Source organism: Pelophylax lessonae, assembly GCF_965119305.1.
Source record: "Pelophylax lessonae genome assembly, chromosome: 1".
Taxonomy (NCBI): domain Eukaryota; kingdom Metazoa; phylum Chordata; class Amphibia; order Anura; family Ranidae; genus Pelophylax; species Pelophylax lessonae.
This window is the reverse complement of record NC_138768.1, coordinates 231,307,250-231,323,504: the sequence shown is the minus strand read 5'-3', so window position 1 is coordinate 231,323,504 and position 16,255 is coordinate 231,307,250. Positions and strand designations below refer to the sequence as shown.

Genomic DNA, 16,255 nt, shown 5'->3' with positions numbered 1-16,255 from the left:
AACCAGAAGGGATCTTCTGTGGTGGCTCCAGTCCCCGGCTGTGTCGGGGGGTAGGTCTTTTCGTCCGATAGCTATGGTCGGTGATCACCACGGCTGCCAGTCCGTCGGGGCTGGGGTGGTGTTCTGGGCGTCCTGTTTGCCCAGGGAACTTGGTCGGGAGAGGGATCCTACCTTCCGATCGACATTCTGGAATGGTGAGCGATACAGCTTTGCCTTCTCCAGTGGTCGGAACGACTTCGGGGCCGTCTGGTTCGGATACAGACGGGCAATGTCACCGCGGTGGCTGACTTCAACCTCCAAGAGGGCTCCGGGTGTGCCCGAGCGGCCCGGGAAGTGACCGACGTTCTGTCTTGGGCCGCGACTCACGTCCCTGCGTTCACGGCAGTTCACATTTCCGTGGGTGGGGAACTGGCAGGTCGATTATCTGAGCCGCCAGACCCTGGACCAGGGGGAATGGTCCCTACGCCCGGAATTCTTCCTGATGCTGTGTGCGAGGTGGGGATCCCCTAATGTGGATCGGTTTCGCGTCTCGGCTGGACAACCTGGTGGAAAGGGTCGTGGCAAGCACACGCGATCCTCGGGCGGCCGACTCGGACGCGTTGGTGGCACTTTGGCATCAGCTTCGTCTGCGGTATGCCGTTCCTTCACTTCAGTTGCGGTCAAGGTTCCTTCACAGGTTGGCCTAAAACCGCACGCGGTATTTCCGGACTGGCCTCACCGGTCCTGGCACACGGAATTGCAGTCGTGCCTCCGTGGCACCTGCCACTGCGGGAAGCCCTTCTGTCTCGAAGACCGATCTTCCTTCCTGCTTTACAGTCGCTGACTGTAACGTCCTGGCTGTTGGAGGCCGGGTCCTGTGGACTGGGGTCTCTCCCCTGAGGTCATTCCTACTCTACTCAAGGCTGGAAAAGCCTTGTCCTGTAATATTTGTTACCGTGCTTGGAAAGCATACTTTACCTGGTGTGTGTCCAGGGGGTTCTCCCCTCGCTCATGCTCGGTGTCAAGAGTGTTGGCTTTCTTTCAGACTGGTGTGGACCAGCGTTTGGCGCTGGCCACGGTACCAGGCCAGGTTTCGGCACTGGCTGTTCTTTTTTCGGCGCCCTATGGCGTCTCATTCCTCATTCGCACCCTTGTTCGAGGTGTGCGTCTTTTGGCCCCCCCTCGGGGGGCGCCCTTGCCTCCATGGGACTTGAACTTGGTTCTGTCCGTGTTGCAGCGTGTCCCCTTTGACTATGTCAAGGAGATGTCGTTGCCTCTGCTGTCGGGTCAGATTGCCCCTTTTTGGTGGCGATCACTTCGGCTCGCTGGGTGTCAGTATTGGCGCTCTCCCTACCCGGTGGTTCACATGGGTAGGGTGGTCTTGCGACCTCACCCGTCCTTCCTCCCTAAGGTGGTCTCGGACTTTCACCTTGTTGAGGACGTTGTCGTGCTTTTGCTCTGTGCGAAGCCTGAGCATCCTGAGGGGGTTGCTTTGCATTCCTGGGATGTTGTCTGGGCGATCAGGGTTCACCTGTCGTCCACTGTTTTCTTTCGCGAGTCTGATTCCCTCTTTGTCCTTCCTGAGGGACCTCGGAAGGGCATGGCGGAGTCTGCGCGACCATTACCGAATGGTTCTGACAGGCCACTATGCTGGCCTATACTTGCAGGAACGGGTTCCACCCTTCCCTGTTGAGGCGCACTCTACCTAATCTCTGAGTTCGTCTTGGGCCTCCCGGCTTCGGGCCTCGGTGGCCCAGGTGTGCGCGGCCGAGCCTTGGTCGTCCGTGCACACTTTCTCCACTTTTTATAAGGTGTATGCTTGGGCATCAGCTGATGCCTCCTTTGGCCGCGAGTTCTCAGTGCGGCAGTGCCATAGGAACCCTTGTTTATGGGTCTTTGGCTGTTGGGGTGTTTTCACCCCTGGGTTTCTTGTGTTACTGGGTTGTTGCTTCTGTTGAGCACATTTCCTGTTGCCCAGCTGGTTCTCTTACTGTGCGTAAGGTTCCTTTCTCTGATGTGGGTACTGCGTTGCTTTTTCTGCGGCTACGTCTCCCACCCCTCATGTCTACACTGCTTTGGGACATCCAATTGGTGAAGACTTGTGAGGGGGCAGCGACTGTCGGAGGACGTAAGAGAAAACTGAATTTTTGTAAAATCTTACCGTAAAATTCCTTTCTCTGAGTCCTCCGACAGTCTCCGCCCCCCGCCCCTCTTTTGGGGTTTTTTGTGTACTCTTACTGCTATGCTACCAAACTGAGTTGGGAATGCTGGTGCAGGGAGGTATTGACTAATGGGACAACCCCTAGGGGTGTGTCTATGTTAAAAGCTTTTGTTATTAACAAATCTTGTGCCTAGCTACTCCTGCGGAGCAAAGGTCAATACCCATTGGTGAAGACTTGTGAGGGGGCGGCGACTGTCGGAGGACTCAGAGAAAGGAATTTTACGGTAAGATTTTACAAAAATTCCGTTTTTAATTATCCAATTATTTTTCAGGTAATTTAGAGCAAGCGGGTGGGGAAAAGTTATTTTTGAGGTTGGAACTCCGCTTTAACTGGTCCCCACACCCTATGTACACTGGCCTGAAAATCTGTGACTGTTTTTTGACAGTACCTGTTAGAAAAGGCAAGTTGATGGCTGTAGGTGGCTGCAATCAAGGCGTTGGCTCCCATATGCACTTTATTTGAACAGTGGCTTGGAAGAAATAGGCTATTTTTGGTTTCCTCCTCTCCCTCTGAGTAGTATTGTGTGCATGGTATTTAGGTGTTTAAATATAATTAGGTGTGTGTATATGTGTATTTGTGTGTGTGTATATGTGTATGTATGTATGTATGTATATATATATATATATATATATATATATATATATATATATATATATATATATATATATATATATAATATTATAATACATCTAAAAAAAATTAGAATATAAAGTTCATTTATTTCAGTAATTCAATTCAAAAAGTGAAACTCATATATTATATAGATTATACACAGAGAGATATATTGCAAGCATTTCTTTCTTTAAAATTTGATTATTATGGCTTACAGCTAGTGAAAACCCAAAATTTAGTATCTCAAAAAATTTGAATATTACAGAAGGATTTTTAAAACAGAAATGTTGGCTTACTGAAAAGTAGGTCATATTTACATAGTTAGTCAGGTTGGAAAAAAAAACACAAGTTCATCCGGTTCAACAAAAAAAAAAAGGGCCATATACAGTATAGTATGCACTTATAATTTGGTCGGGGATCCTTTTGCATGAATTACTGCATCAATGCTGAGGTGTTCTGGAAGCCCAGGTTGTTTCATCTTGACAAAACCCCACAGATTTTCTATGGGGTTTGGGTCAAGCTAGTTTGCTGGCAAATCAAGCACAGTGATACCGTGACCATTAAACCAGGTATTGGTACTTATGGCAGTGTGGGCAGGTGCCAAGTCATGCTGGAAAATGAAACCCGAATCTCCATAAAGCAGGTGAGCAGAGGGAAGCATGAAGTGCTCTAGAATTTGTTGGTAGAGGGCTGTGCTGACTTTGAACTTGATAAAACACAGTGTAGCAACACCAGCAGATGACATGGCTCCCCAAATCATCACGGACTGTGGAAACCTCACACTGGACCTCATGCAACTTGGATTCTGTTCTCTCCACTCTTTCTCCAGACTCTGGGACTTTGAGTTCTAAATGGAATGCAAAATTTACTTTCATCTGAAAAGAGGACTTTGGACCACTGAACAACAGTCCAATCCTTTTTCTCTTTAGCCCAGGTAAGATGCCTCTGATGTTGTCTCTGGTTCAAGAGTGGCTTGACACAAGGAATGCGACCGTTGTAGCCCATGTCCTGGATACGTGTGTGTGTGTGTGTTGGTTCTTTGGAGTACTACCAGTCATATTCCACTCCTTGTGAATCTTCCCCAAACTCTTCAATGGCCTTTGCTTTACAATTCTCAAGACTATGGTTATCCCTGTTGCTTGTGCACCTTTTTCTACCACACTTTTTTTCCTTCCACTCAACCTTCTATTAATATGCTTGGATACAGCACTCTGTGAACAGCCATTTTCCTATAGCAATGACCTTTTGTGACTTGCCCTCCTTGTGGCGGGTGTCAATGACTGTCTTCTGGACAGCTGTCAAGTCAGCAGTCTTCCCCCATGATTGTGTAACCTACTGAACCAGGCTAAGAGACCATTTAAAGGCTCAGGAAACCTTTACAGGTGTTCTGAGTTAATTAGCGGATTGGAGTGTGACACCATGAGTCTACAATATTTAACTTTTTCACAATATTTGAATTTTCTGAGATAATGAATTTTGGGTTTTCACAAGCTGTAAGCCATAATCCTTAAAATTAAAAGCGAGAAGTGCTTGAAATATATCACTCTGTGTAATGAATCTATATAATTTAATTACTGACCCGAAGTAACTTTTTAATGATTTTCTAAGATGGAGATACATATGTATGTATGTATGTATGTATGTATGTATGTATACACAGCGGGTAAAATAAGTATTGAACACATTACCTTTTTTCTAGGTAAATATATTTCTAAAGGTGCTATTGACATGAAAGTTTCACCACATGTCAGTAACAACCCATGTAATCCATACATACAAAGAAACCAAAACAAATAATTTCAGAAATTAAAGTGCAAGTTCAAAAAAATTGAATTCCTTCATAAATCATCCCTAACATTAATGACAATCTTAAAGTGTTACTAAACTAGGACCCTACAGTCACTATATCTGGTCTCCCTCAGTACTCAGAACATGGAAATGCAATTATTTTAGTAAATATAAACTGCTAAATACATTTTCTCATCAGCAGTATATAGCCGCCTTGTGACTTCTATCGGTTCCTGGTAAAGCTTGTAGGAGGAGTTTTCATACTGCACTGAGCTGTCCTCTCAGGATCCAGGACCCCTGGCCCTCTGTCTGGAGAGTGCTGATTGGTCCTGTACTGATCGCATGCACCCTCCCAAACAAAACAAATACTCTCTAGCAACATACATCAAACTGAGCATGTGCAACCTTGCTCCAAAGGCACTGTCTTATCCAGACATGTTCTGGAGTCAGTGGAAGAAGATGATCAGAGAAGACCGAATCAAACAGTCTTTTTGTTTATTCTGAATATCCCACTTTTGTAAGTCATTTTAAAAAAATGCATTCAGAGCTTCTCCTCCTGCTTCAGAATTGCTTCTGGCAATATCATCTTGAATTGTAGTTCGCTGAGCTAATAAGAAACTACAAGGTACATGAATCATTGCCTTTGTGCCTGTATAGGAGGGGCTGGCACGTGAACTAGCGTTTCACTCTGCTCCGCTTTCTCCTTCCCCTGTAAGCTCCACTCTGCTGTGACAGGGGGAGTGAAAACCTGAGGGGATGCAGATATCCTGTGTCATTAGGCTCCAATTATAAAAAGAATAAAGAGTTGCAAAAAATATCAGAAAAACTGCAAAGTTCCAGTAAACGTGTCTATATTTACTGTATATAAAAACCATTTCTTCTTTCTCTCTATACCTCTCACTCTTTCTGTATCTCTTTCCATATCTCTCTACCTTTTTTTTTTTCCACCTCCTCTATTTCTCACCCCACCCCCAATAGACACCTCTCTTCATTTATCTCTATAGCAACATGCGTTATAATAAACCTACAAATCCCATGCATTTAGGCATGTACATATGTGAAATATCTAAACATAAGTTATGCAGCGTTATAGGTGCGATTACCCAAAACTTTTCCCCTTTCAATTCGTATGTGTAAAAAAAAAAAAACAAAAAAAAAAAAAACACAAACCACATATACGGTGAACAATTTCCCAGTAATCCTCCAAAATTGATTAGTAAAAAAAAAAGAATTTAAATTCAGTGTTTTAGGAACGCTAATATATAAAAAAAAAAAAACCCTCTTTAACATACCACAACAAGCATATGCGCTCACCCCTCCACAGACCTTCATGTCGTAAGAGGTCAGAGAAGTGCCTGATATATATCTGCGTTACTGAGCACTGGATTTTATTCCCTTTTTTTTTTTCTCCCCACTAATCTCTTTGAGGATTATTGGGAAACGGTTTACTGTAAATGTTGTGTATGTGATTTTTTTTCTTTTTTTTTCCCCACATACTAGTTGGAAAGGAAAAAATTTTGAGTAGTCTCACTCATAACGCTGCACAATTTGTTTAGATGATATTTTGCGTATGTATACACCTAAATGCATGGGATTTGTATGTTTTTTTATTATAAAGCATGTTGCTTTAAAGCAAGGATGTCCAACCTTTTGACCTTCCTGGGCCACATTGGAAGAAGAGGCATCGTCTTGGGCCACACCTAAAATACACAAACAATAAAGATAGCAGATGAGCAAAAAAAGTTGGGCAGATCACAAGCTACTGATCACTGATATAGATAATAATGTACATATCTGAGTAATAACACTTCATTTTTTTTGTAATATTTTTATTATAAAAGTGAAAATGTATGTACAAAAATAAGATTTTTGAGGTGCCATAATTAACATAACAAAATATTCAAAAAATAGCAAATTTTAATGTAGTATACAAATATTAAAACCATAATTTCATAACACCATCACAGAACATGCATTCGACCATAACGTATATGCCGTGACTTCAGTTCAACATGTTTCACCAAACACTGGCTTCTTCAGGATACTTGTGAAGTACTGCATAGAATGTTTCCAGGGTACTCAGAAGCATATGATGTCATTAAATAGATAGACCTACACCAAAAGGATCACACAAGGAGATATCAGGAGGGATACAGCCTAATAGGTGTCAGCCACTTGGGTCAAGATAATAAGCGAGAACTGGTAGATATTTCACTCAGATTTGGAATCCAAGCCACACAGTCAAGGACAACCCAACTATTAAAGGTCTTAAAACATATTGTCCAGCCAATCAATCAGCTCAGACATGGCAAGTAGCCATAAGCAGATGTTTCAGCTGCTCACATGGCGCCCATCATGGCGCACGGCCACAGAAAAAAGTAAGAGGGCAACCTAAAATGAGTGCAATATTTGACATCAATATCTGGTTGGATGGTTGTAGTAGGAATTCTCAATTAATTCTCAAGGTGCTTATAAGATATTTTGTTTCTAATTTTGACCTTTTGTTTGCTTCATGCTTGAAAATAGTTCCTCATAAATACTGTATAGGCGCTCCAGAAAACTGATGACATGAATAAAGGTTTGATTGTGAAGAATGGGATATTTTTCTTTGGTGAGATTAAAGTCTAGTAAAGAGACCCTGTAAATTTTTTCTTCGGCCGCATGTGTTCACTAAGTTTAAAAGCATTTTTCCAAAAAAGTTCCCCCCAAAAAATCTGCATTTTTAAGTAAGGTTACCATTTGGTGTTGGGCTGCATTCATAGCCGTCTTGGGCCACAAGTGGCCCCTGGGCCGCAGGTTGGACATCCCTGCTATAAAGCTTCTTTTTTTTTTTTTTGGGATTGGGTAGTCTCGTGTTTGGTTTTTCTTTGGTGCCTCTCTCATCTCTCTTCCCTCTTTTTCACCCCCTCTCTTCTCTCTACTCATTCACTTTGTAAAATTATTGCCTGTGTAGATTAGTAAATACAAAAGGCAAATTTCGATGCTGAGGGGGGAAAGGAAGATGGGCTACATCAGGGAGTGGTGCTGGGAAGCCGATAGTCACACTGCCTTGTAGTTATTTGTGTGAACGAGCTTTGTTGGGATGGAGGCATCAGAGAAGTGAAGGAAGAAAAAGCGAACAGGGCAAAGCATCATGGGATTCAGGAAGTCTCACAGAGAATAATCTTATCTGTACCGAGTGGGAGAGGCATGGATAAGGGTAATCTAAATGCAGCTTTTGAAATACTGGCAACTGCTTTGCAGGGACTAAAAATAATGAAAGGAGCTGCTTTTTTTTAATCTGCACAGTACTTTTTGTTAATATGGGTCCCCTAATCTGGAACATAGAACCTTTGTTAAAGGTGAACTAACCCTTAAGTTATGTGTAATAAAATGGAATGATACAGGGAAAATGTGTAATAAAATGGAATGATACAGGTAAAAAGTATTAAACCCAAGAAGAAAGGGAGGTGCAAAAAGGCATGGAAAGTCAAGACACCAGCTGAAATCTATTGGTAATTAGAAAGCCATCCTGGCGCTTGTCACTGCAAATTAATATCAGTTGGTTCAGTCTCAACTGATGGCCTATAAAAAGGTTTCTCATTACCAAGGTGTCACACAATAAACCTCTCCTGATGGGTAAAAGCTATGTGCGGTCTCAAGACCTTTTGCAACCTTATTGGTTGGCATTGGTTACAGAAGGATGTCTAAACATTTGAATGCTCCAGTGAGCACTGTTGGGGCTCTAACCTGGAAGTGGAAAGAACATCATTTCACCATAAACCAGCCACAACCAGGTGCTCTTTGCAAGGTTTCTGAAAGAGGAGTAAAGAATTATCAGAGAAGTTGTCCAAGAGCCAAGGAGCACTTGTGGAGAGCTTCAGAAGGACCTGGAATTAGCAGGTACAATTGTTTCAAAGAAAACCATAAGTAATGCACTCAGCCGCCATGGCTTGTATGCATGCTCACCACGCAAGACTCCATTGCTGAAGAAAAAGCATGTTAGTTTGCTGCAAAACATTTGGACAAGCCTGTGAAATACTGGGAGAATATAGTCTTGTCAGATGAGACCAAAATGTAACTCTTTGGATGCCATAATACACACCATGTTTGAAGATCAGAGGGCACTGCACTTCATCCCAAAAACCCCATACCATCAGTGAAGTTTGGCAGAGGGAACATCATGGTGTTAGGCTATTTTTCAGCGTACGGTATCATTGAAGGAAGGATAAATAGAAAAATGTACGGAGACATTCTTGATAACAATATGCTGCCATCTACCAGGATGATGATGATGTAATGAGGGTTGACTTTTCAGCAAGACATATTCCCAAACACAAAGCAAAAGAAACTCTCAATAGGTTTCAAAGAGAGAAAATAAAGCTGCTAGAATGGCTCTGCCACAAATCGGACTTAAATCCAATTGAAAATTTATGGAAAGAACTAAAGATCCGAGTTAATAGAAGAGGCCCACAGAACCTTCAAGGTGTGGAGGAATAGGCCAAAATCACACCTGAGCAATGCATGCGACTAGTTTCTCCATATAGGAGGTGTCTTGAAGCTGTCATTACCAACAAAGTACCGTATTATGTATATTTCAGTTAGTGTGCTCAATAATTTTTCCCAGTGTCCTTCCATTTTAGTCATTTTTACACATAACTTAATTTTCAAAATGTATTTGTTTTGATTTTTGTATGTATGGATTGCATTTGTTGTTACACACATATAAAATATATATACACTATATTGTCAAAAGTATCCTGCCTTTACATGCGCATGAACTTTAATGCCATCCCAGTCTTAGTCCGTAGGGTTCAATATTGAGTTAGCCCACCCTTTGCAGCTATAACAGCTTCAACTCTTCTGGGAAGGGTGTCCACAAGGTTTAGGAGTGTGTCTATTGGAATGTTTGACCATTCTTCCAGAAGCACATTTGTGAGGTCAGGCACTGATGTTAGATGAGAAGGCCTTGCTCTGCTCTAATTCATCCCAAAGGTGTTCTATCGGGTTGAGGTCCTGAATCTGTGTGTATTCTGGTGTGAACCAACCCTAAGGCTCCGTTCACATGTCAGCGTATGGATCGCGGGCAGAACCGCCGCGGTTCCGCCCGCGATCTGGAGATTATTGCAAATCGCGGGACGCCTGTGCGTTGCCCGTTGATTTGCAATAGCCCCCCAAACGCTGAGCGATGTTGCTGCGATTTCCGCCTGCCGAATCGCGGTAACATCGCACAAAAAAAAAATCACGGCATGCATTACGCCCAAAAAAGTACAAGAGCTTCTTTGGAGAGTATTGCGTCCCGCAATTTTTTTGCTCGATGATTCGGAAGGCGGAAATCGCGGCAACATCGCTCAGCGTTTGGGGGGCTATTGTAAATCAACGGGCAACGCACAGGCGTCCCGCGATTTGCAATAATCTCCGGATCGCGGGCGGAACCGCGGCGGTTCTGCCCGCGATCCATACGCTGACATGTGAACGGAGCCTGAATGTGCCCAAGACCTCTCTACACAGAATGTTTACATTTCTTGTAGTATCTTCACTTTCAGCCTGTATTTCGCATTCCACTGTGCATTGGATCTGGGAGCAGTGAAACCATTGATTGACCACATACTCCATCCGACAGCAGGGATTTTCAGCAGCACCTAAAGTCAAATTCTCAGCATCTGCTCATTGGTCTGTTGTAATGATGGATAGTCTCACTCAGTTGCAACAGCTTGATTTGACTAAAAAGCTGTGCATAGCTATTATTTGTGTTTATAGCTTAGTTTAAGTTTACTTTTAGTAGCAGTTTTGGTGAGCAGCACAGAATTCGAACCATCATTCTTGGACTTGATATTGGTATAAGGACTTTAGATAGCCTTTTTAGTGTTGTGTTGACATTTCTTGTTGTTTGCAGCCAAAATCAAGGCAAGTTTCTGTAAAAGTAAGTATTGTGCCTACTGAAAGGGGTTTTGTTATTGTCTGGGGTGGTAGGTTTTGCAATTACTAATGCATACAGGCCTTTTGTAATCTTTAGCTCTTGTTTTGTGTTTTAAACCGGTGGTTTGCATGCTAGTTTGTCTATAAATGTTTAGGAACTAACTCGCAAAGCATGTGTAAAATAGCTATCTTTAACTTTATCATTGACAAGCAAAATGGCATTGACTTTTTTATATATGTATGTGTGTATGTGTGTGTGTGTGTATGTATGTACTTTTTTTATTTAAAGGGATATTTGGGCCTCCTAAGGTGCCTCCAAGGAAGGATTGGCTTTCCGGCTTGTTAGATTAGGTGTTTTGTGTTTTTTAGCTTTTTCAGGAATCCCTAGGTGCTGTGTTTCAGCTTCTAAATTTTTTTATAAAAGCAGTTATTTGGATTGTGTCTGCTTCACTTAATGTTGGTAGCCTATAACAACCTGACCTGTATATAATGTTTACCTTGAGAATATTTAACATTGCATTTAGTGTTGGTGGTTTTATTGTGACAGAGGCTGTTTTTGTTGGGTTTATATTATCAGAGGCTGTTTTTATTATGTTTTGTATAGGCTTAATGTTAGCATTACTAATATGCATGATTTTTTACCCAGGGTATGGGAAATATTGCTGTGCTTTTGGCTTACAAGTGTTTGTTTGGTTCAACCTATACTCTATAGGTATTTTAGATGATTTTTTTTTTTTTTTAATAATTTTATTAAATATATTACTTGTATAATATCACATTTGACTGTCAAGTTCAATAATATTATTTTTTTTTTGTAAGGCTATACAGTGAAAATATGATAGTCCAATCAAGAGCCTGCAGTCAATTTTAGGGACAATGGAACATGACGGCTCTAAAACATTAGGGCACCACCTGTTTTTATTGACTACCTTCTACTTGAATTCATGGTTTTGTTTAGACACTTGGGAGATTTACTGAAACAGGTGCACTCATAATTTGTTGCAGCTGTGCATGATAGCCAATTAGCTTCTAACTTCAAGAATAAGTTCACCTTTGAGAACATGTTACATGTTCCACCCATTTTTAGGGTGGAACATGTAACCTGTTCCTGATGTTGCAGCCACTGCCTGATCCCCCGGTGCCCAATTAAGCTTTGAAAGCTGATTGGTTTCTATGCAGAGCTGCACTGGATTGTGCAGTCTCCAGTTTTAGTAAAAAAAACCATTGTTGTCTTAAATTGAATGTCTTCTTTATATCTTGTCCATAATATTGGACAGATTTCCTTACCACAATTACCCCTTTTGCTGCCACCACATCCGTGATTTTTGAATTTCTTTAGAATGGGCCCATTAGCTTAAAGTTCACTTTTAAAGAAAAAATAATAAATGCACATATTTTTTGCAAGAAAAAAAAAGTGCATTTATTATTTTTTCTTGCAGGAAGCCTGGAAAGCATAGCATTCGTAAATGCTTGTATCTTCATACGGGCTGTCTGAAAGTTGCAGGGCTTTTGAATGAACTTCAAGAGTGCTCATCAGCGCCCTTGCAGTTCATTCAGAACTACAAGCTATCAGCTGCAGTGGCTGGTGGGAGTTGTAGTTCATTCATTGAGAAAACATGTGAATAAATGATGTGGCTGTGTGGGCGAAGCCCTGTATGGCTGCACGGTTTGTAAATTGTGACAGCAGGTGCGGGGAGAGGATACCTACCCACTTTCACACCGAGGCAGCAGGAGCTGAAACATGTTACATGTTCCACCCTAAATATGGGTGTAACATGTTCAAAAAGGTGAACTTAGCCTTTCAAATTCCATGATTATCTTCTGTGCAGACTTGCAAGCTAGTGCTTGACAACCTTACTTGGACTGAAACGGATTAAACGATGGCGCAAAATACGTGGAACGTTGAGCACCACCAAGACTATTTTAGTATAAATGAACTGTCTGCTTATAAAAAGCCTTTTTACATATTACTCACCTAAACTCTACCTGCAACCAAGACGTTTTTGTTTAACTTTAAAGAACACCTGTTGAGCACTGGCATCTCCAATGTCAGGTGAACTTTTTAGGCCTCTTGTTCATCTTCTATTTATTATCTTTTAGAATTGTGAAATATTTAGGCAGCTTTCTTACATATTAATTGTCTGGGTTAGTTTCTTGATTAACCAGTATTTCTTTACTTTCCTAATGATTGGTTATCACAGGTGGCTACCGTCTCTGAAAAATCCCGTATCATGGAATTAGAGAAAGACTTGGTGCTAAAAACGAAAGAGGTAACTGATCTACGTCAGAAGCTTGTAGAATGTAGCAAACAGACTAGCGATGTGGACACATCACTTTCGTTGTTGCAAGAAATAAATTCTCTACAAGAAAATATAGTAGAACTTAACAAGAAACATGAGCAAGAGATTCTGTCCTTTAAAAGCAAGCTTGAGAGTACACAAGGTGATCGTGAGAAAGAAGTTGTGTCACTAAAAACCTCAGTAGAAAAGATATCTAAAGAAAATGAGAGCTTGAAAGTAAAGCTCACCCATGCAAACAATGAGAATGCCGATGTGATAGAACTTTGGAAATCAAAATTGGACTCTGCAATCAGTTCGCATCAGCAAACAATGGAGGAGCTGACCGTTTCATGCAGCAAAGGTGCACTTACAGGGAACTCTGAAATAATTGAACTTAAAGCTAAGATAGAGAATCTCAAGTTAGAACACCAAAAAGAAATTGTACATCTCAAGTCTAAACAAGAGGTTGAGAGAGCGGAACGCCTTAAAGAGATAGATGCTTTGAAGGTAAAACTACAGTCTTCTAATGAAGAAAAAGAGTCTGAACTTGAAGCCCTTCAATCTAAACTGGATACAGCAGAAGAACAACATCTAGTGGAAATAGAGGAGACCCTAACTAAGCTTCATGATACAGAAACCAAGGTAAAAGAGGAATTGTAAGCTCAGTATTTTGAACAAATCCACACCGACAGGCTATAGGCTCACATGGGGGTCTAAACAAATCCACACTGACGGGCTATAGGCTCACATGTAGTCAAAGATTTGTATGTATGAGGAGTAGAGGTTTGCCAATCTTGCTATGAGAACAGCATGACTTAAGGTGGTTTAAAGTTCAAATCCACTCAAAACTGACAATTTTAAAGCTGAGGCATGAGGATAAATTCATTAGTGATGCCATCTTGGGAAATTTTTGCATAGATATGGTTTTTGTTATTTTTTTTATTTTTTTATTTCAAAGTTAAAAATTTTATAGAATCTTGCATTAAAAGAATTGTAAACGCTCAAGGTTTTTTTTAACCTTCATGTATTTTTTGCAAGAAGGTTAAGAACATTCCATGTGCTGCTCCCCCCACAACCCCCTAATGCTCACCTGAGACCGCACTCGATCTAGCGATGTGCACAGGAGTCTCTTCTGTTCCAGGTCTCTCTCTCCTCATTGGCTGAGACCGCAGCAGGAGCTATAGGCTCCCACTGCTGTTAATCACAGCCAGCGAGCCAATGAGGAGAAAGTGGGAGGTAGGGCCGAGCTGCGGCTATGTCTTATGGATGCATAGAGCGGGTCTCTGGAGCGAGCATGCACCAGTGCCCCATAGCAAATTGGCTTGCTATTGGGGGATACTGGTCAATGGGGAGGATCCATGAGCACTGGTAAGGGACCCGGGAAGAAGAGGATCGGGGCTGCTCTGTGCAAAACTATTGTAAAGAGTAGGCAAGTATGACATGTTTGTGTCCCTTTTTTTTTTTTTTTTTTTTTTTTTTTTTTTTTTTTTTTAAACCCGAACCTTTAATAGCACTTTAAGGTGGAGCTTTATTTTATTAAACTTTTTACTTTTCATTCCATAAACGTTGATATTTTTTTTAGTTGAATTGAAGATGTAAGCAAAAATACGAAGTACATAATTTTATTATTTTTTATGTTTTAAAAAATTAGTTTATATGACCACAAGTGAAAATATTAGATTGCATTTTCCCTGCCTCTTTATTTTATTTTTTTACACAACTAGGTATCTCCAGGTAAGTCTCTCAAAGGTTACACATAGCTGCATTGTTCAGCCCTGTGCACATGGGCCGAATGTCACGAGACATTGGCTGGTTAAAAATAAAAAATAAAAATGGGCGAACTTTCGGCCTGTGTCTATGGCACCCTGTCCAACAGAAGCCGGACAGTTGGCTGGCTTCTGTTGAATGAGCATGCTGGAAAACCAGCAGCCGACCAACTCCTGATCAGCGCTCTCCGCCATCCCCCCTGTAATCGCTATACTAACTTCTGATAGTTAGTACAGCATCTCCCACCGGAGTTGACCGTTTATGAAAAGAGTTTTTATGACAGAGTTATGAAAAAACTCAGTGTGTACAAGGCTTTAGAATGTGACACAGTTTGATACAGCTTCAATTTCGATTTTGCTAAATGTCTGTATACAGCAGCCTTTGATCTTAATATCAGTTGGTGGGATTTGCTGAGCCTGCCGCCACTGTGTGTGACTGGCACATGTATTCTATATAGATGACCCCTCATGGCTGAGCTGAGCCCAAATGCTGTTGTGATCTATAGTTTTATCACATAGACATCATTATCGTATTACATTTACTTACCTCAACCCACAATCTAGTGGGATAACCTCAAAGGAGTGACTGATAGAAGGTATTAAAAGAAAAAAGAAATGTTTTATTGGTTTTCAAACACGGGTCACATATGTGCATTTGTCTGCTTTTTATCATTTAGTATGTTCCTAAATTTCTACTTTAATCTTTGTGTATGTTTTAGTTATTTTACTTGGCTACAAAGTGTAGTTTTTCTTTTATTTTTATTACATTTTTAGTGATGCTGACCAGTATTTTCTGCTTTATTAAATGTTGCTTCCCCATTGTAACTTCTCCAAGTGCTTAGGCTACATTCACACCTGAGCGTAACGTTTTCGCGCGTTTTTACCGCGATTTTTACCGTGATTTACAGGCGTTTTTTGTGCAGGCGTTTTTTTAAAGGAATAGATACCAATGGAAAACGCCTGTAATCTGCCCAAAAAGAAGCTCATGTACTTTTTTGAGCGTTGGGCGTTTTGTAAACAGCGTCAAAACGCTCAGATGTGAACAGGGGCCATTGAAATCAATAGGATTTGTCTTGTTGGGCGTTTTGACAGCTGATCCTAGAGCAGAAAAACTCCCCAAAAACGCCTAGATGTGAACGGAGCCTTAATCACACCATAAAGTGTACATTTTTTTTTTTTTTTGGATATAATGGGGGAAGGTTAGAATTACTGTTGGGTATTATTCTGTCTAGGCGCTGTGTTAGAGAACCTCGGACGTTCTGTTCTGGGGACAACCTCTTACCAGAAAAAAAGGTTGATTTACGAAAGGCAAATTTACTGTGTACTTCAAGTACATTTGCTCTAGATCCGAGGGGACGCTATGAAATAAGGGTAAGCTCTACTGATTTCTATCATCTATTAAAGAAAAAAATTTTTTTTTTTTTTTTTTTTCCCTTGCATGGGATTAAGTATGCTTTATAAAGTGAAGCTTTACCTCATTGACTAAGCTCTGGAGCAGAGGGCACTTGCAGTGCACAGTATATTTGCCTTTAGTAAATCAACCGCAAAGTGTAGCGAAAAACTGCAGTAGGGAAACTGACAACAATAAAAAGCTGACAGAGGTTCTAGCATTGTGCTAGTTAACTTTAAAAAAGCATTTTACTTTTGCCTTTGTGCTGTTAGAGACATTTCGACTAACATCCTGTCTTTTGGTATAACCTTTTTACCAGAT

At 41.2% G+C, this 16,255-nt stretch overlaps 1 protein-coding gene across 1 annotated transcript in view; it reads left to right on the top strand.

Moving 5' to 3' along the window:
* Window positions 1-16,255, top strand: part of LOC309544739 (uncharacterized protein) — a 368,721-nt gene that overhangs the window by 65,385 nt on the left and 287,081 nt on the right. Inside the window, exon 9 of the mRNA XM_082243716.1 lies at window positions 12,701-13,420. Within this exon, the coding sequence (XP_082099842.1) occupies window positions 12,701-13,420 (720 nt within the window). The remainder of the gene's footprint in view (window positions 1-12,700; window positions 13,421-16,255) is intronic.